Source organism: Etheostoma cragini, chromosome 8 (genome assembly GCF_013103735.1).
Source record: "Etheostoma cragini isolate CJK2018 chromosome 8, CSU_Ecrag_1.0, whole genome shotgun sequence".
NCBI lineage: Eukaryota > Metazoa > Chordata > Actinopteri > Perciformes > Percidae > Etheostoma > Etheostoma cragini.
Window position 1 is genome coordinate 4,136,657 of NC_048414.1, and position 20,805 is coordinate 4,157,461.

The following is a 20,805-nucleotide window of genomic DNA, read 5'->3' on the forward strand; positions in this document are numbered from 1 at the left end:
CAAGACTCCCTCAGACGGAGACGCTCTAATGTCAATAAGGAGGTCTTTCCTCCACCCACACAAACACTCACTAACCCTGTCCCCATCCTCCATCTCCATCCCTCCTCCCCCTACTCTGAAATACCATCATGCTGCAAGGCAAAGTTCTAATGACATTTAATTAGGGAGTTTTCCTCTCATATTGCGGTCCGGGGAAAGAACACGCTCTCAGCTGACTTCTCAGCGTTGTTTGCACTGTTAAATAGTCTTCAATCAATCTAACCCTCTCCTGTTTCTCTCCCCTTCTCTTTTTCTAATTCAACAGTTTGTGTGCTGTACACTCAAGGAATAGCCAACAGGGAATGGAGAGAGGTGAGTACAGGGGTGGGGGGGGGGGCAGCCTTTCAGAAAGTCTTATTGAAGCAATACAATGAGTTTTTATGAGGCTGGGAGCCAGCTTACATTATGTTGTAAATGACAGTGCAAGTAATGCTTTTTTTTTCTGAAATGTTTAATGACATATCATCCGTGAGGTATTCATGTTTAAATGTTGGTGTATCAAAAATAGATGTAGTATGCCATATACTATCTTTTCGGGTCCTCTTAGTTCCTGGTAAATTCCTGGTAAGTGAGATTATGTTATTGTGTTGGTGTTCTCTCTCTTATTTGGATTAACATTAGCATTTCGGAGCAGGTCTAATTATTTGGGTCTCTTTCAGATAGAGCCTGTCTCACAAAAGTTATTTGCAAGCATTGCTTACATGCAGTATGCAAATAGTAGCCGCTTCACACATCATTGCAGATTGATTTGGGAGTCATACCGGATCATAAGCATTGTTTTAACAAGGAAAGCATGCCTTGTAAGTCATTTTTTTTTTAAATTTGAAAGATTTATTCAACCTTTGGCTCGTTAAAGTTTACCAACTGAATATAAGTGACTTAGTGAGCACATCAAGTGATGACACGACTATTGCAAACCATATCTGCCCTGTAAAACTGTAACGTCCATTTCTAGAAAACAAAATCATTGGATGGATGAAAAATTTAGAGAAATTTGTGTTATTCTAATAAGGCAAAACTTTAAAGTTTGGCCTGAGGGTTGACCTGGGAGGAAAGGCTATGTTGTTACCTTCATTAATATGATTTGTCCTCGGTACAGTGGGAGTTTTTGGACATTTCAGACTCAGCTTGTCAGATTCAGAACTTAATGAAAAGACTTAAGTGTAAATTCAGGTGGTATTGGCCATTTAGCATTCAACGTGTGACATTTAAGCACATTATGTGTTGTTATTTTTACAATTATGTGTCAATAACAATGGAATTTTCAACCAGTTCTTCTGGTCACTGGTGTTTTTCTGGTCTGTAGTTTGTTGAATGAGTCTTACAGCCAGTAATCAAATGTCACCTGTCTCATTTCTCTTCTAGTTTGGCAGGACAGAAGTCATAGACAACACCCTCAACCCTGACTTTGTCCGCAAATTCATCCTGGACTATTTTTTTGAGGAGAGGCAGAATCTACGCTTTGACCTGTGAGTTAACAATTGACTTATGCATGCTGGCGTTTGTGCATCTGTGTGTGTTGTGCAGGCGTGGGTGCCGCTCTGTGTGGAGAAAAGTTGAGCTAAGACTGAAATATTCATGGTCTGTGCAGAGGGAGATGTAAGTCTTCTCCCTTTTAAATAAAAGACTAGTTTTCATGCCACTTTTTTCACCAACATTTCCATTCGAATCCATCCCATTCAAACAATGCAGTGAGACAAAATAGGGACATGTGCACACGGAGAATCATACACTTGGCATTTTGTGATGCTTATGATCTAGTTTCAACAATGTCCACCTTGGCATCCATTAAAAGACAAGTTTGTCTTCACAGTATGGAATCATCAGGCAAACAATTACAAAACTTGCAAAAGTGAATTAATTAATTCAGTGATTAACAACTCCTGCTTCTAATGCTCATTTGTTGCCTATTTTTAATTTAGTCTTATTCTTTTGCCAAATGTCCTTGTTAGTTTTAGTCATATTTAGTCATTCACATGTTTTTTTGTTAGTCAAGTTTTAGTCGACTACAGATCTCGTCATTTTAGTCTAGCTTTAGTGAAATTAGAACTCAGGTTGTCATGTCAAAAGAAAAGAAAAAAGTATTCCTGAGATTATTTCTGATGACCATTCCACTCAAATAGTGTTTCACACATCTCAAATATAGTGGCTTCTCCAGCAGGCTGAACCAGGCTTCCTCCCATGTTAATTTAGTGTCAGCCAGCATTTTTGGACATTGCCGAACATATTTAGTCTTGTCTCGTCTGACAAAATAAACACTGCAGTAGTTTGCACACATTAGCCCAGAGGGCTAACTTGTTTACTATACGTGAACCTCCTGCTGAACCCTGTTTATTACAAACCCGATTGCAAAAAAGTTGGGACACTGTACAAATTGTAAGAAATAGTAAAAAAAGAATGGAATAATTTACAAATCTCATAAACTTATATTTTATTCACAATAGAAAATATAGATAACATATCAAATGTTGAAAGTGAGACATTTTGAAATGTCATGTCAAACATTGGCTCATTCTGGATTTCTTGAGAGCTACACATTCCCAAAAAGTGGGAACAGGTAGCAATAAGAGGCCGGAAAAGTTAAAATTACATATAAGGAACGGCTGGAGGACCGATTGCAACTCATTCGGTCAATTGGCAACATGATTGGGTATAAAAAGAGCCTCTCAGAGTGGCAGTGTCTCTCAAAAGTCAAGATGGGCAGAGGATCACCAATTCCCCCAATGCTGTGGCGAAAAATAGTGGAGCAATATCAGAAAGGAGTTTCTCCGAAAAAAATTGCAAAGAGTTTGAAGTTATCATCATCTACAGTACCCATACTGGATGCCCGTGATCTTCGGGCCCTTAGACGGCACTCCATCACATACAGGAATGCTACTGTAATACACATCACAACATGAGCTCAGGAATACTTCCAGAAAACATTGTCGGTGAACCCAATCCACAGTGCCATTCACCGTTGCCGGCTAAAACTCTAAAGGTAAAAAAGAAGCCATATCTAAACAGGATCTAGAAGCGCAGGTGTTTCCTCCGGGCCAAGGCTAATTTAAAATGGACTGTGGCAAAGTGGAAAACTGTTCTTTGGTCAGACAAATCAAAACTTGAAGTTTGTTTTGGAAAACTGGGATGCCATGTCATCCGGACTAAAAAGGACAAGGACAGCCCAAGTTGTTCTCAGCGCTCAGTTCAGAAGCCTGCATCTCTGATGGTATGGGGTTGCATGAATGCATGTGGCATGGGCAGCTTACACATCTGGAAAGGCACCAGCAAGGCTGAAAGGTATATCAAGTTCAAGTTTTACTAAAAAAGGTTCAGGTTAGGGTTTACATTTTTTGTTTTTGTTTTGTAATGGCGTTTATACTATCACATGGGAAAAGTAAATACATGTACATAATATGAATAGTTTTTTAAATTGAGAATCTTTTTTTAATCGAAAATCAATTTTGAATCGAATTATGAGCCTAAAAACTGATATTGAACATTTCAGTTTTTCTGAATGAAAAACATAATGTAAAGGTAATAATAATAATAATAAAGTTGTTGCTAACCTTTTTTCTTTTTTTATTACATGAATTTATCAACATTTCTGTTATCTAGCTGCTAAATTAGACGCTGTCCTCACCAGGGTTGTTGGTTGGAAACTGAGTGAGCCTCATTATTCAGTGCGTGTGATTGTGATTTTGATTAAATAATGAAAATTGTCCTGTTTGGTTCATGAGGTTCACATGGGTTGAGGCTGACAGAAAAGTTATTATTGTAGTTATTAATAGAACATTGACATACACTTGTGCCCACATAAGATACATATGTATTTTGCTGTTAAAAGTTTAAAAAAGTTTCCTCATGTAGCCCTAAAAGTGCAGCTGTCCAAGTAATTATGATGATTTGGATTTTTCTCTATTGTGTTTCAGTTTCACTATATTTTCCCATATTATCTCATGAAATATGGAAGGGCTCTTTTGTTTGTTCACTTGTTGGCCTGTCAGCAGGGCTACATGCTGCTTACAAGCTGTGGGAGGTTGCAGTGAAGGTCAAGGGCAGATGCTATCCGTTGATTGTGTGTGTGTCACAAAACACTGGATTGTTGTCCAGCTTTATAGGCTAATATGAATATGGTGCCTACTCCCTCCGGGCTCGTTGTGAGTTGGAGAGCATCAGGCCCTGTTACTGTCTGCTGGGCTGATGGCCCTACGATCACTTGCAGCGGGAACATGGCTTGCTCTCGCACGCGCACACACACTTTTTACTGCTTCTGCAGCTCCTCCAGCCCTTCATCACCTCCACCTCCCTCCCTCCCACTCAGCGCCTCACATCCCTTTAGGGCATTCATACATTGCCAGACAGCAGAGAACTCCCCGGAAACTGCCTGCGTAGTTGCTGCTAACCCGTTCCATGCTCTTTTCACCCGAAGACCCCAAAGCCACAACACACTTTGCTTCCTCCGCTGCTATCCATGCCTGGAAATCCTTTTAACCCCATCTCACTGCCAGCCATGTTCAATGCTCCTTCTTGCTTTTCTTTTTTTTTTGGTTGAAACTTGAGATGCTAACTGAAGCCATTGTAAGCCCCCCGGGTGGATGATTGTCTAATCAAGTGTAGCAAATTGGATCAGACCTCTAAACATTACATGAAATACCCTCCCAAGAGGAAGGACACAGCTGTTCTTTGATTGAACTTATTTTACTGTTATATCATTGGATTGAAGATATTTAAGAGTATTGGTAACAGGGTAGGAAATTATTCAAAGTGACAGGTGACTTTGCCTTGTACACCAGCCCCGCCACAGTGGTGGGGGGATTTTAAAACAATCCTTGTAACGGATTGGACAGCTTTTGTTAAAGAGGGCTATTGCAAAGTAACAGTAATGCACAGTTACGTTACGTTACGTTACTGCACCATGAGGTTGACATTTCAGATAATTTGAGGATACCAGGATGATTATCTTTGTATCCATCTACAATGAAGAATGTGTTTTTTATCCACACCCGTGTATCTTTTATTAAGTATGCCATAATAATGCTGTTTTGGAGTAAAAATGTTTGCTAACCATGGTGGCTGTAGATCATCATCAACTCTGAAGATGGTAAAAGAAACCTTCCCCATCTCTTTACCTCTAAGCACAATGTATCCATTGTTGGTACTCCTTTAAAACCTTGGAGCCAAAATATGTATTAATAATAAAAAATAATGTATTGAAGCAATCCAAAATATGATGAGCCAAACAGTGTGGCTAAATTAGCTCAGAGAACTGTTGTTTTAATATAAAATGAAATTTCTACACTGAAATGATTTTATGTAATAGAAGAAGCCACTCTTATGTGATGAAGCATTTGCATAAAATTCAGCGTTATAAATAGGTAACAAGAAGTGTGAAACAGCATTCAATTTGTGTATGACAAGATTAGATTAGAATATTAGATAGATTTTTTTAAAATACAGTAGGATCCAAAACAGAAAAAACAAGCAAAAACAAATACAATACCAATGAAGGTAAACAATTAAAAGACTAAAAACCCAAATTACAAACATAAGACAAAGGCAAGTTGAAACAAGTGTGTCTTCAGCTACTTGCCTCTCTGGCCCCGTTTGTTTGTGTGCCATCATTAGTCATCGTAGCTCAGTTCAAACGGAGCTCTGAGCAGCCGCTCCCCCCTCAAGACAGACAGCACAGGACCAAGAGAAATCCTGTCTGGCCCAGTGCCGATGCCGAGTGATGTCATCCTCATAAACACACACATACACACTCAGTCACACACAGCAAATGTGCACTCATGAGGCGCCGTGGGACATGTACTGCTGCACATACGCTAGTTTGTGTGTGTTTGTGTGTGTGTGTGTGTGTGTGTGTGTGTGTGTGTGTGTGTGTGTGTGTGAGGCCAAATCATGATACATTCTTCATATATGTTTACAATCCATATATGTGTTACACGTGTGTCAAACTTAAGGCTCGCGGGCCAAATCCAGCCCCTTGCTAATTTTGGATCCGGCCCCTATATACATTTAGGTTCACTATGCATTTTGGCCGACCTATTTTTTCACAACTTTTTTTTTTAACGTTTTAGGCAATGTCTTCAACATTTTTGTCAACCAAACTGTAAGTGAGAAGACTGTTTGAAACATCAATCAAATATATTTGACTTTTCTCATGACATAAAAGCAATAAACTCTATGTCCGGCCCTTGATGTCAGTCTCATTTTCTAGTGTGGCCCTTAGGGAAGTTGAGTTTGACACCCCTCATCTTTAATTTGGTTATACTGATTGTCGATACTGTCATTTTACTACAATGGTCTATTCTGTACACACAACATGTCTGTCTAAGGATAGGAATCCCTCCTCTGTTGGTTTATCTTCTTTCTTCAAATTTGTCCCTCTTAAAGGTTTTTACGGGGGTCATCCAGATCTGAATTGAGGATCTAAGCATAGAGGGTTTCATATACAGATTGTGAAGCCCCTTGAGGCACAGTTGTGATAAAATTTTCTTGACATCAGTACATATATCAGCAGTATGTTTTTTCTTTCCTATCCCCCCACTCTCTCTCTCTCTCTCTCTCTCTCTCTCTCACTTTGTTTATCTCTCTCTCTTTCTCACACTCTGTTCATCTCTCTCTCACTCACTCTCTTTGTTTAGATCACTCTCTCTCTCTCTCTCACTCCCTGTCTCTGTTTCTCTCTCTCTCTCTAAGGGTCTCATTATTAAATGAGATTACATAAATTATTCATGAACATTTGGGAGTGACGGGGGCAAGAGGCGAATAGAACATGAAGCACACCTGTGCATTTTGCCTTTGGCGTGTTGCGTAACAGCAGCGTGTTTCCTTGCTCTTATGGAATAACATTAGTTACACCACTGTATTGGACACAACATTATCCACTTTTGTCAGCAGGCGCCTTATTGTACATGGCATGCTGTCTGTTGAAAGAAACGCTCAGGCTCTACCTTTAACACACTCCGCTGCACGCTGCTGCACACACTGCACACACACACACATACACACACACACACATATTGAAACACCTAAGACACCCAGGAAGGTGGCGGGTTATGGGAGATGTATAAAGATGACTTGCTCAACGGAGAAGCAAGTGGATTACATGGTTTGCATGATGTTACTTGTGGTTTTGGATGATTGTTCTTGCATAAGAGGGAGAAGTATCTCAGGTGGAGAGAAGCTAGGATTGTTTAATCCTAATATATACATATTTTGTAAGTCTAGCAGTCCTGTCAGGTGGTAGTCACCTTTCAGAAAAATATCTTTCTTTTTTTAAATTGGCAACTATAAGCTTTGTACTAAGAAAATTGTGTTTACAGGGCGTAGCCTGCTACTGCATATGTAAGAAAATACATAACTGCCTGCGGTTTAGTTGCATTGTGGATAATGTTGGTGCCAGGTTTTGACAAGAAAGAATAATGTGTGGCAAATAAAAGATGATATTTCTGGTTCTGCTGCATCGATTGTGAGCCCATTGTTAAAACTGTTCATTGTGAGTCAGGCAATGTAATACAGTAGGAGTGCAATGATAAATTGGTGCAGTAGTCTTTTAGTGCAGCGGTTAGGTAAACCATTTCTCAGTTTTTTTAAAACTGGACCACTGTCTGATACTGCCAGCCACAGATGTATAATGTAGTGATTGCCATATGCCGCTTTCAGTGTTTTACGAGGAAGTGTGTGAAATGAAGTGCAGCAAATAATCATACAAAGAAGACAACTAAGAAATATTGGTCCTGTTCTGCGCAATTTGGTGTGAAAGCTCCGTTAGAGTGATCAGTGTTTCAAAATGTGACAATGCGCTGATGAGATGCATTATTTCTCTAAGCGTCGGCAAAGAGATGCAATCAAACACTTTATCATTTTGCTTTTGCTACAAGCAATTTAAAAGCTGAAACGGACCCCTGAGATGCGTTACTCTCTAAAGTTTGGCATCCAAGAGATCGTGCTTAGGCTTACTGTATTCCTAAATATGTTTGGGCTATCTGGCAGCTGCCAGAATCAACATAATTTGCCAGTTATGTTGATACATACAAGGAATCTTAGTCTGCTTGTCAGCAGTGTTCAATATACTTACACACAGTGCTGAGAATAAATGTACAGGCAGATGAGCAGTTGAGTTTGGCGATACGTTGTAATTTTAGCAAAAACATTATGCAAATGCTAAGGATGCATACATTGCCACTGCACTGGGTAAACCGAGGCAGTGTAAAAACACCTACAGGAGGAAGCTGGAGGCCAGTCTCCAACAGAACAATATGAGGGAGGTGTGGACAGGGATGAAAGAGATCACCGGGTATGGGGGAAGAAGAGGACGAACACCAGTACCAGATTTTCCAGTACAACTCATATCAGTCACATCACCTTAAGTTTTCTGATGACTCTGCAGTTGTTGGGTGTATAAGCAATGGACAGGAGGGGGAGTACAGGGTGCTGGTGGATGAATTTGTGGAGTGGTCTGGTAAGAATCACCTGCTGCTGAACGTGGATAAGACCAGAGAGATGGGGATCGACTTCAGGAGGAAGGGAACGACTCCGCAGCCCCTTTGCATCCTGGGAAGAGACGTGGCCATGGTGGAGGAGTACAGATACCTGGGTGTCAACATTGACAACAGGCTGAACTGGAAGGTCAACACTGCTGTTTACAAGAAGGGGATGAGCAGACTTTATTTCCTGAGGAAGCTGAGATCCTTCAATGGGTGCAGCAGAATGTTGGAGATGTTACATAGGCAAATAACAAAAAATCTGCCAAAAGAAGAAGAAGAAAAAAACGTTGATGGTCTCTGCCATTCGCCAATATATTTGTCTATTGGCACAACCCTATAGATAATAAAAATACAGTATCTTAAGTTAAAAAAAACTGTATATCCAGGGTTGTGGTTTGGTTGGTCTGCCAACTATCAGTAGTCCGAGGAATACTGTAAAATTGCTCCTACAATGTACATACATGTACATACTTGGAATAACCACCTGGATGTCCATCCATCTAAATATGCTTATCCTTTGCAAAAAATACTTTTTGTATGTTTCTCTAGTCCACCTTAAATTATTATAACAATATATACAAAACCATTCAATATCAGAGGTTGCACACGTCTCTCACACACACACACACACACACACACACACACACACACACACACACACACACACACCCATGTAATTGTTTTATTTATTTATTTATTTCTGGTGAAGTGTACAGACAGCCAATAATGATACTCAGGCCACTAATATTGTTGTAGCCGCACGCATTAAATCCAGTCACTGAAGCTTTTGGTGCCGTACTCACGAGCCTACTTTAATCCTGAACAGGTTCTTTGCAGTGATTAGCGGACAAGTGCCTTGCATTAATGGCAGGTGATGAGGGAGAGAAGCTTCTGTCATTGACTACTGATTTGTGTTTTGGCAGCCACAGTCCTGCTGCTCAGACCTTTCATCTCTTCATTTCTCTTCTCTGCAGGTATGATTTAGACTGCAAGAGCGACAACCTCTCTAAGCACGTGAGTGTCTCCTTCACCTCAGCTGTTCAACGATCAGTCATGCATTCATGGATATCTTATACAGCCAAATGTTTACCCTTCCAGTACAATAGCAGTCTGATATAAATCAGAATGTCAGAGGTAAGAATGGCATAACAGGAACAATTGTGTTGGAGAAAATACATTTCTGTCCCACACCAAAGACATTCAGAGGGCTGTTACACCACAGTTTCTGTCTCAGTGAAATCATTCTGACCTGTGTGCTTTCTGTGCTTATTAGCCGTAGTACAAGACAATAAGATATAAAACTTTTAATTACTTAACTGGTTACTCTTTTTTAAATAACATATCTGGGTGTATATGAACTTGTGGTTGAGAGACCAAATTGTCCTTTCTCAATGAATGACTTATAAAACCTTGCTTTGTATTGACAATTATAATACATTAAATAGAAAAGAAATACAAAAATCTATTTTTAAGAGGGAAAAGAAGTTCAAAAACATCTAAACCCACAGCACAGTTTTCCTCATCAAGACCGCCGTCTCTGTTGTTACAAAGGATCTTTTATAATTTTGTTTTACAGTAGTAATTGTGTCGTGTCATCTTCATGTAAATGTCAATCATGTAAAGCCATGTCATCAGGGTCTAAAGAGTCTTGCATTGTCTGGTGAGTCCACACAGCATTCCGGGATGGGAGAAAAACGTGCTCTGCTCTATTGGCATTTTGTTAAACCAGTCACCAATCGTCCTGGACGTTGCTAGGCGCCGTAGGGTGCCACTGCGTCTCTGCAAAATAGCCTCGTGAAGGAACTTGTTTTGGTGGAATGTGTACGTTTAAATGTTGTTTTAGTCATGCAACAGAAAACTCAGATTGGACAGATAGTCTAGCTAGCTGTCTGGATTTACCCTGCAGAGATCTGAGGAGCCAGTTAATCGTAGTCCTCAAAAATCCATCAGCGTTTAAAATTACAACACAAATGAAGCCCAAGGCAATGCATATGCGGCCTATATTAGTGAAATCTGGTGGAATATCTGTTGGCAACGGAGCAATCCCGAAAGTGGAACGTTGTGGATATAGACTAGGGTTTATTGAATTCAATACATCCTGACCAGACGTGTACATTTATCTTGGTGTAATCTGAGGGAGTATGTCAATTTCTCCATTATATAATTTTTAAATAAATATCTCTATCCAATCAATTTAGGGAGCCTCAGGTTTTAGCCATTTACAAGTTAAGTTTTTCTTGCTTATTTTTTTAGGTGCAAATTAAAGCATGGGTTTGCTCTGTCCAAGAAATGTTTGACTAAAACAATGACTTGTTGGTTCATTTCCTCCTCGACTAATCCACTAATCTGGTTAAAATAGGTCCCTTTTTAATTTAACAAAAAGATGACATTGGAATAAAATAAGTATATGGAATTGGAATAAGTGCTTTCAGCACTGACTTAAAGAGTGATGGTTCGCTCATCAAACTTTGAGAGTTGGCAGTAGCTCAGTTTGTAGGGTGTTTGGAACCGGAGGGTCACCGGTTCAAGTCCCTGTACACACCAAAGTACGCAGTGTGAATTGGTAGCAGGAGAGATGCCAGTACACCTCCTGGGCACTGCCAAGAGCACCATGGCATCAATCAAAAAAGGTATAAAAAAACAACAACTTAAAATTAAACACGATCAGATAGAGAATGGGAGTGAACATCTACAATTTGACAGGCTTTTTTCCAAGTTCAAAACACATACATGTTAGTGTCTACTGGCAGGCTTTAATAAAGCAATGAGATTATGTCAGCTTTGTCGTTCCTTAGCAGACGTTTGGTGCTGCTTATGCTCAGTAGTAGTTTGCGCGGCCTGCCGCTGATGGATTGCAGGTTAAAGTCACTCCCAAACACTATTCAGCCAGCCTGTCTTAGTCAAGCCATCTTGTTTTAATACCTGTAACTTCCGATTTTACTGCCCTTTAGCCCCATCCTTCACTTTCAGTGCACCCAGAAGCCCCAGCAGCACCCTGCTCCAGTTCTGTCTATAACCTGGGCTCTATCTCCACCCCCAGCCTTCTTCCTATTACCCAGCTTCATACTCATTGCCAACTGCAGGCAGTTCTTTTCCTCAGCCTCAACCCCAGCATCCCCCCGGGCTTCCACAGAGAGCTGAGCAATGTGAGCGTAGCGACTCCCTCGCAACATGAAGGCTGAGGACGCTTGGATGCACCCTGTCGTCGCTGTGGATGTGTGGGATTGGAGATCTGGCACGCAGTGATGGCTCCATTGTCAAGGCAAAGTCAATCCCCAGTCGCTTTCAATAACTAGAGAAACTAGAGGGAGAAAAGTACAGTATCTTTCTTGGCAACATTAATGGCAGCAGTTGAGGCTTTCCTCTTTCTTTCACAGCACATGCTTTCCTGTGCCATATGGTTTTCATACCATGTGCAGAGATAGCTGCAGGGGAATATGTGCAAAGACACAGCATACAGTACTATCTAGTTAAGGGCTGTGTATCTTGTTGTTGTAGATGAAGTGGATGTTGCATTTTTATTCTGACGGACTCTCATTACGGCCCTGTGCACAATCCTTCCTGTGTATTTTGGTGGTAAAATATACCAATATCATTTATGGATGGTTAGCAAATGAATCCAGACGGAGAGATACCTTTTTTGTTTACAGGCAGTGATTAAGTTAACTGGTTTTGTGTTCCCTCATGACTATTTGAAAGCAGTCAGTTTTCTACTGCAAACCTTTATTCCCCCTTATTAAATGTGCTATTGCTAGAAACGCACATGTACTGTATGTAAAACAACCCATGAAAAGGTTTTTGTGCAATTTTCATTTTTGTTACTGTTCAAATTGTGGGGCAAATGTGGGACTTCACCAGACTTGACCCCAGGGCATCACTGGACTTTAAAGGTGCTCTAAGCGATGTGGGGTGACGTTACATTCTTACACTCATACTTTATGCATCCTGTAATGCGGGGTAGCGACAGAAACGAAACGCAGACTCTGACTAAAACAGAATTTGACAGCTAAAGAAATTTCCAAGTCACTACTTTATATTATAGCTTTTGGCTGACTCAAAAACAAGTGTTTGATGAGCACATTTTTAGTTTTCTTTTTGTAATGTACAGTATTTAACATTTTAACTGTGCTTTGTTTTATTTGAGATATTTGGGGCATTTTTTATATTTAGTTTTCATTGCTTTTAAATGTTTATTACCTTGGGTGGGGTTGGATGGTTAGCCACAGCTGTTATCATAGTACCTTTCGGACTATTGGTATATACTTTGTGTGTGTTAAAAATCCAACTGGGAGATACTCTTTTTGCCTTTTATTAAAATGTAATAATGACCATCAGTCATACTTGACAAAAATTAGACTCATGTTAACAAATACTGTAAGTATATATTTATCATATATGATAGATAAATACTGTATCTATGTTTATTAGAAGCCTAATGAGCAGGAGAGACTTAAAGAAGGAATATAGGACTTGGGGGATGGGATTTATCTGTGATCTTTTTTACTAGAGATATCCTTCTAACCAACTTTTTTTTCCTGCCACCACTGAGCCTGTTTGTGCGAGGCCCCTTAAGCCTCTGCTCTGAGATATCTGAGGCGTAGCAGGCAGTGGGCTGGCGCTGCTAGCGAGCAGCATATTTCTTATGGAAAGGCCAGAGCATTTTTGTCATCTCTTTTTGTTTCGAGACCTCGGCATGGGGAAAATTTGCTCAGCACCGGCAAAGATCTTTAGAGCAGCTTTCTGCCCGCCAGCACGGCTCATCTGTCAAGCACTTTTACACACACACACACACACACACACACACACACACACACACACACACACACACACACACTTCTTGTAGAGGAGGCCTCAGTAGCAGTGCGTGAACAAACCCTCCTTGTAAACAGACTTTTTATACCCCCTCTTCTATCTCTGCTCTTTGCTCTTCTTGCTGGCCAAAGGCTTTTCCTCCCTAAACTAAATCCTGTCTTATGGTCACCCTACAGTGATCAACAAGGACACAGGACATGCTGCAATGTGCAAGATATACATGAAAAAGAGAAAGACAGCCAACAATAGTGATGTATTGAATTTTTTTGATGGTTGTTTTTAAAGTAATGATGCACGGCAATGTATAGCTGCACAAGACTCCGGCTAGTGTAGATTAGTCTATGACCCCAGCTAATGGAGATCCCAATCAATCCAGTAAAATCAATTATGACTCTTTGTTACAAGAGAAACATTGAACTCTGACTATGAAGAACTTGAAATACGTCACAACCTGAGTAGCTGTTTTGTGTTCTGGATGCCTCTGTAGTGTTCACATTATGTGCATGAACTGAGAAAATACAGTTTTGTTTTTTTTTCTTTAATAAACAGCTTTGTTTCTCCACGTGCCCCTGTTGATCTGTGTCCTGATCATTTGATCAGTCAGACTGAAGCAACAGCTAATCACGCAACTGGCTCACTACTGTTTGTCTTGATTGTCAAAGATATTGTGATAAAAAGTAGCAGAATAGCTGCAACTAACAATTATTTTAATTAAAGGTTAATCTGTTGATTAAGTGATTAATTAATCAATAAATAATTTTGTTTACAAAATGTAAGAAAATTGTAAAAAATATCCGTTGTAATCTCTCAGAGCCCAAGATGACTGTTGATTAATTCATCAAACCAACAGACCTAAACCTATATTGCGTTTATTATCATATATAGCAAAGAAAAGAACCAAAACTTCACATCTGACAACCTCGAACCAGACAATGTTGACCGAAATGAATAATAAAATGGGAAAACAGTCGATGAGTGATTAATTGACTAACTAATCGTTTCAGCTCTAAGTGGCAAAATCTCAAATGAAAAGCTGGAATTAAAAACATAGGATTCACTTATTGCGACAAAGAGCAGAAACCAATAAACTCAGTTTTAAGCATGTACTGGATCACTTTACAATTTCATGGATATATGTAATGTCTTATACATTAATTTAATAATAAACATTTTGAGTTTCCATTATGTGAAACCTACTTTTAGCTGTTTGTGTGTTTGAATCAACCTTATATGCTAAATGAAGAAATATGCTGTAAATGTATTTATATGTACTGTATACAGTATGTACAGTATATAATGTGGATATGTGTATACACACTATATATGCTCTTCCACCTCTAAATGTTTCTTTATTTCTGTTTTATGTGTTTACTTTTTCACACATTTAGGACTTCCTGGGCCAGGCCTTCTGTACGCTGGGTGAGATAGTCGGCTCCCTGGGAAGCCGCTTGGAAAAACCTTTGATGTAAGTAGGATATCATGCACACGGGAAAACAAACAAACACAGTCACTGCTTCTTTATTTACACACTCATAATTGAAAGTGAATGGGCAAAAGGCTTGTAATGCACTACTCTAAGCACAGAGCCACAATCATTAGGTGCCTCAAAAAAGCTGTTTGGGCTCAGGTTCCGATTTTAGATTCACTTCCATTCAGTGGTGTGAATGGAAAATCAGCATGTCATTTTAAGATCACTTGCTTTGAAGGGAAGCAGATCAGGGGCATGAAAACAAGCCAAGATGTTGATGAAAGCGTACAGTGTCTCCATCAGCCTAATGAGATGAATAGTTAAACAGCAGCAGGCCTAATGACAGACTGTAAACATGTCGGGGTGGTAAACAGCATGTAGTGAAACGGGACAGTTCACCCAAAGGGGAGATGTCAGTGGTGAGCTCCCAGCTCCATTTACAAAGAAGCCTAAACTGAACTGAAGCCTCCACTGAAGCCTTAAGTAATAATCATGAACATTTTTCATCTGAATAAATGTCAGATTTCTGCTCTCTAGTATAACAAAATAGCTGAACGTATAGCCAGTTCATGAAACATTTATTTTCTGGCTCTTTGTGTGGTTATTCTAAGTTTAGAGGCACTGTCTAGTCCACAGGAATCCCCCTTTCACTATTCCCATAATCTTTCCAATCACGCTAATATCAACTATCTAATATTGACAAAAATCCCAGAAAAGTCTTGAAGTGACTGAAGAGGCAAAGGCTTGTGTTGTCCACAGAAATGCAAATGTCATCAACAATAGGTTTGCTGATACACAATTAAAGATTACTTAGAGTACGGGGGGAGAGTCAAATATCAAATATTTCTCAGTACTGACTGAAACTGGGTTTACGTATTCTCTGATACGACTTTGCCTAATATTAAACCTGATTTTAATAGTTTGGATAATGTTGCGGTGTATAGTGTTTATTCAAAAGTCTTACACAATTGTATGTGTTAAGACATAAATAGTGAGGTTTTTTTTAGATAGAAAAATCTGTTACTAAATCGGGGATGGAAATTAGTCAGGTAAATATATGTTTGTATGTATGTGGTTCAAAAGGAAGAAATAATACAGGAGGAAAAATACAGGTTCAAAAAGCTTTACAGGTGACTGAAAAATGTATTTATACAATATAAAGAATAAAACAGTAAAACAATTCAAGTATAGAGATATTTAATTAAAATATATATTCTATAATAGTAGAAATGAAAGGCCTGAAAACAATCAAAGACAAGACAACTAATATAATAAAAACATAAGACAACTAATAAACCTATACTGTAATTACTGCATACCTAGCCTACTGTATATCCACAATGTTCCTCTTGCGGGATTGCTCTCGTTCTGCCCGACATTACCCCGATGTCCCTCTTTTCAGATGTCTGTTTTCGGATGTCTGTTATATTCCGCTTTCTTTGTATTGTAATTTTAAACTCCGGTGAATTCACGAGGACTATAGTTAACTGCTCCTCAGATCTCTGCAGGGCAAATCCAGACAGCTAGCTAGACTATCTGTCCAAACTGAGTTTTTTTTTACACGACTGAAACAACTTTTGAACGTACACATGTTCCACCAAAACAAGCTCCTTTTCAGCAGCACCGTGGCTCCGCTCGATGCTTAGCACCGCCCAAAACTATTGTGATTGGTTTAAATAAATGCCAATAAACCAGAGCACGTTTTTCTCACCTCCCGGAATGCTGTGCGGACTTGCCAGACCCTCCTCCACAGCGCTGTGAAGGAAGGTCTGGCTGCGGGAGAATACTGCATACCCATCATCCCAAAATAAAAAGGAACCCATCAAACCTTTACATTTTGTAAAGAGTGCAACCCAATTTCAGAAAACAAATCACTCTCTTAGCAAACTTCATCCACACCAGGAAAGGTTATTGCTCACACACAACAAATACACTTTCTGAGGGGAGACATTTTACTCTCAAAACCATCAAAGGCTCCTCATAAGACATGGCCCAAGTTCTCCGAAATGAAACAGACAAATCTTTATTAAAGCTCAACCCATAATCTGGAGTGTCTTATATTATCTCAGCTCTTTTTCACACAGCAGAACTGCAGCATATTTTTCAGCTTACTGAAGAGAACAATTTGTTATTGCTTATGTTTTCCTCCTGAGGCAGTAAGCCATCAGTAGTCTGACCCGAGCCTCATCCCCTGTCCTCCAGTGTTCACTGTGTGTGTGTGTGTGTGTGTGTGTGTGTGCGTGTGTGTAAGAGAGAGTGTGTGTGTGTGTGTGTGTGTGTTTGCTGTGTCCGTGCATACCCTAATGTTTTATTTTTATCAGTTTTTTAGATTTATTTTTATCCGTTTTTTAGATTTATTTTTTATCCGTTTTTTAGAAGACATTTTTAGATATTATTTATTATTTAGCAATGCTTGTGTATGTGTGTGTGTGTGTGTGGGTGTGTGTGTTTGTGTGTGTGTGTGTGCGTGTGTTTGCACGTGTGTGTTTGTTTGCACTTACTCCGCTGCCTCCAGCTCTGACACACCAACCCGATTATCAGCCGTTGGACAGTCTGGCGACATCGGCGACTGCAGTCTGTTCGGTGTGTTCCGTGCTGTCGTCAGTTGGAGGAGCCGTCGGCATCCATTTTGGCCAAGTTGACTTGTTAAATCGGCCAGTGGGCAGTCGGACTCAGTGAACAATCTGATTGGTGGAGTGTTAGCCCTTGACTAGCGAATCAGTGCACGGGAAAACCGGAGCTGACAACGCCGGTGTCTTCTTATTACTAGCCATCGTAACAACGAGCCTTCTTGACTTCCATCAACAGTATTTAATAAAAACAATGACTGACGATAGTTTGCTCTGTCTTTACTAGGTCTAGAAAGATGTTCCGTCAATTCAATTCCGGTTTTATTTTTTTGGGCAGCAATACAGATCAGAGCCGTCTGCTGTTATGGAGACGGATTATGTCTTGCGCACGCGCAGTACGTAGACTGTAGTTGGCGTCTCTTCGGTGTGTTCCGAGGCACGTTTTTGATAGACGGGAACCGACTGATAAGTCTGACTGCCTTTTCTGCCAATGGTCGGCCGTTGGTTGGTGTGTCAGAGCCTTAAGTAAAAAAGCATCACAAAACTAAAGAGCAACAAACCAGACAATCAACAAGTAATGAAATCACTGTGTATTTCATGAGTACAAATCCATAAACAAACATTGTGGTTCTTAAATACCATTTTGTGTCGTGATCCTGGGTTTTGTCTTGTTACTTGTTTTATTTTGTAGGTTCTTCTAACATGTCATGTCTTTTTTTCCTTAATGCCTTGTGTGTTTTCCCTCCCTGATGTGTTTCACCTGTCCCTTGTTATCGCCCTCCTTTACTTGTGTATATGGTGTTTTTCTTGTTTCAGTGTTAGATTTTCTGTCTTTGTTCCTGGCTCAGTGCATCTTCTAGTGTCAAGTGTTTCTAGATTTCTTGTTTTTTGTCCTGCCAACCTGCCTGACTGGTTTTGGGTCCTCATTTTGAACTTTCAAACTGTGACAATTTTTATTACAAATAAGATATTAATTATCAGCACACTTGGGTATTGCAGGCTATATTCCATGTCAGTGGGAAACCATGTTCTGATGTATTCAGCCTCTCCCTTCACTCAACAGCCTCTCATCTGCTCCTCTATCTTTCTGACTCTGTTCTTCCTCTCCTCTGTCCATCTCTTTGTTGTTCCCCCATCTATCTGCCAGTTTCCATCTTCCCTCTTTCCTGAGCACTCTCTCTGCTCGTACAATGAATTAATTTCACTGAATGCTTCCCCGTGTATCAAAGGACAGCGGTGTGTCTCAGGTGACGGGGGTATCAAAGCCTTGCTTCAATTTGCCATCAGTTTCTCCACATCTCTTATTGTACTGGACCGTATTTAGCCAAATTAAATTATCTCTCTCACTTCCTTGTTCTGAATCAGGCCCGGGGTCTGTGGCATTCATTTGGTCTATTTTTAGTGGTCAGTCTCCTTTGGCTTTAATGGCTGAATATTACGCTTCACCAGCTCAGGATGTAAACAAACATTGCAGCTGAAATGTCACTGATTGTGGTTACATTACATTGATGTTCTTTTTTGAAGGTGTTCATTCAGCATAAATTAATATTTAATTAGACAATCAGGCCAATAAATGGGAGAGAGACTGAGAAGAGGAGAAATTTAAATCCGGGTCTACAGGGGTCCCACTTGATAGAACATTACATTGTGTTTTTTTTTTGTGTGTGTTTGAGCATTTAAATGACATTTCACCGCAGATTAAGCTTACATTCGCATACAGCTTGATTATCCGTGTCATAAATAATTCTGTTTGCCTGAAACTATTTTGTGTGCCAGGGGTTGATAAAAGCTACATGTAGAAAAAGATAGTGTTCATCAGTATTGTTTTGAGCTGAACAAAATGCAGTTTATTCTCTAACCATAAACTCAAGCAGTCGTGAAGTGCATAGAGATACATTGTTGAATGTGCAGTAGAACCAATTCAATGATATATAGAGTATAGTCTAAAACAGTATGCACTATGTACAATGTAAAAAATCCAGTACAGTATGTATCATTTAGATACAGATCAGTGAATAAAGAGTTTGCATGAAGCCCAACGTATCAGCAAACAGGGTTGTAAAGTGCATAAAGTTGTGTAAAAAGCAATGTTTTGTTGTTGTCAGGTAGGACAAGACCATTGTCAAACCCATTGTTAGAGGCCCTTGGCATCTTAATTGTGTATATGTGGGAATATATATATATATTTTTTTGCTCTCTTTTTTTCTAGTGGGATACCAGGGAAGAAATGTGGCACCATCATAGTGAGAGCAGAAGAGCTGAGCAACTGCAGGGTAAGAGTTCGGTTCCCCTGTTGATGCATTTCAAAGAAAACTTTATGACCTATCAGATACATTCCTCTTATTAGACCAACCTTCTGGTTCTTCTACCTTCCAAAGGGACAAGTCTGACCCATCTGACACTCCACACAGCTTAAGCTAAAAACTTTAACTAACGAGGTGTCCTTTTTCGGCTGAAGTCACTTTTTTCAATTTCATGCAAAATTAACTCTTGGATATTGAATTTATGTGAATACAAACACAAAGGTACATTACAAAAACTCAGTTTATTAGGTACACTTAAGAAAGACTAATGCAGTCTTATACAGCACTTCTGCGATAAAGCCAGTACTTATTAATTTATATCAGAGAGGATAAATAGAATATTTGAAACACCACAAACAAAAATGGGACATTAAAACCCTCATGATAATAGAATTTATTTAGTATTTTATTTATTATATATATATATATATATATTAGTTTTAGGTGTACCTAATAAACTTAAACAAAACTCGTTAAAACTTCATTTTAACAAGTTATGTATGATTTGTAGTAGGCCCTAATTGTTGCACAGAGATTTTTGATTCTGTTCGCTTTGAACGCAAGAAATTCCCCTTTTGTTCATAGTGGTAGTTGACAACCAGTTAAAGGGGAATGCTTTTCAGTTCCAGACCCAGCTGACTTTTTGACACTGTTGTGATGTCTTCGGTTGAACTTTGTAATGAGCCGGACTGCAACTCTGTCTATTTGAATCCTTCTTTATTTCAAAGAGAAAACAAGATCACCTCAAACAAACAAAAAACATGCTTCTAGTGAAGTAATAGCAGACTTTTTTTCTTTTGGGTCAAAACATAAAACAGTGAATCTCACATTTTGGGGGTCTTCCCTCAAAAGTTCAAGAAATTGCTTAATCAAGAACACGGGAATTCATTGAAAATAGATAATTAACTCTAGATTCCAGATAATTTTATGCTGTGTCAGAGTGTGGAATTAAGCTTTATAATCTTTATTTTATCTTTTAGTGTCTGTTTTTGGGCAGATGAAGTTTAAAATTTAAGCTCCCAGAACTCAGTGGGTAAAAATTAATTTTTCATTGATATGTTTGTAGATACACTCACCGGCCACTTTATTAGGTACCCCATGCTAGTAACGGGTTGGACCCCCTTTTGCCTTCAGAACTG

The 20,805-nt window shown here is 39.4% G+C and overlaps 1 protein-coding gene across 3 annotated transcripts in view; it reads left to right on the forward strand.

Annotated features, from left to right (window-relative positions):
• The window catches only part of LOC117949150 (copine-8-like), a 64,816-nt gene that overhangs the window by 21,563 nt on the left and 22,448 nt on the right, over window positions 1-20,805 (forward strand). For all 3 annotated transcript variants that reach the window (XM_034879193.1, XM_034879190.1, XM_034879192.1), the window contains exons 3-7: window positions 305-351; window positions 1,405-1,508; window positions 9,488-9,527; window positions 14,714-14,790; window positions 19,573-19,636. Coding sequence is in view for 2 of the 3 variants with exons in the window: in XM_034879190.1 (XP_034735081.1) it covers window positions 305-351; window positions 1,405-1,508; window positions 9,488-9,527; window positions 14,714-14,790; window positions 19,573-19,636 (332 nt within the window). In the remaining variant the exon portion in view is untranslated. The remainder of the gene's footprint in view (window positions 1-304; window positions 352-1,404; window positions 1,509-9,487; window positions 9,528-14,713; window positions 14,791-19,572; window positions 19,637-20,805) is intronic.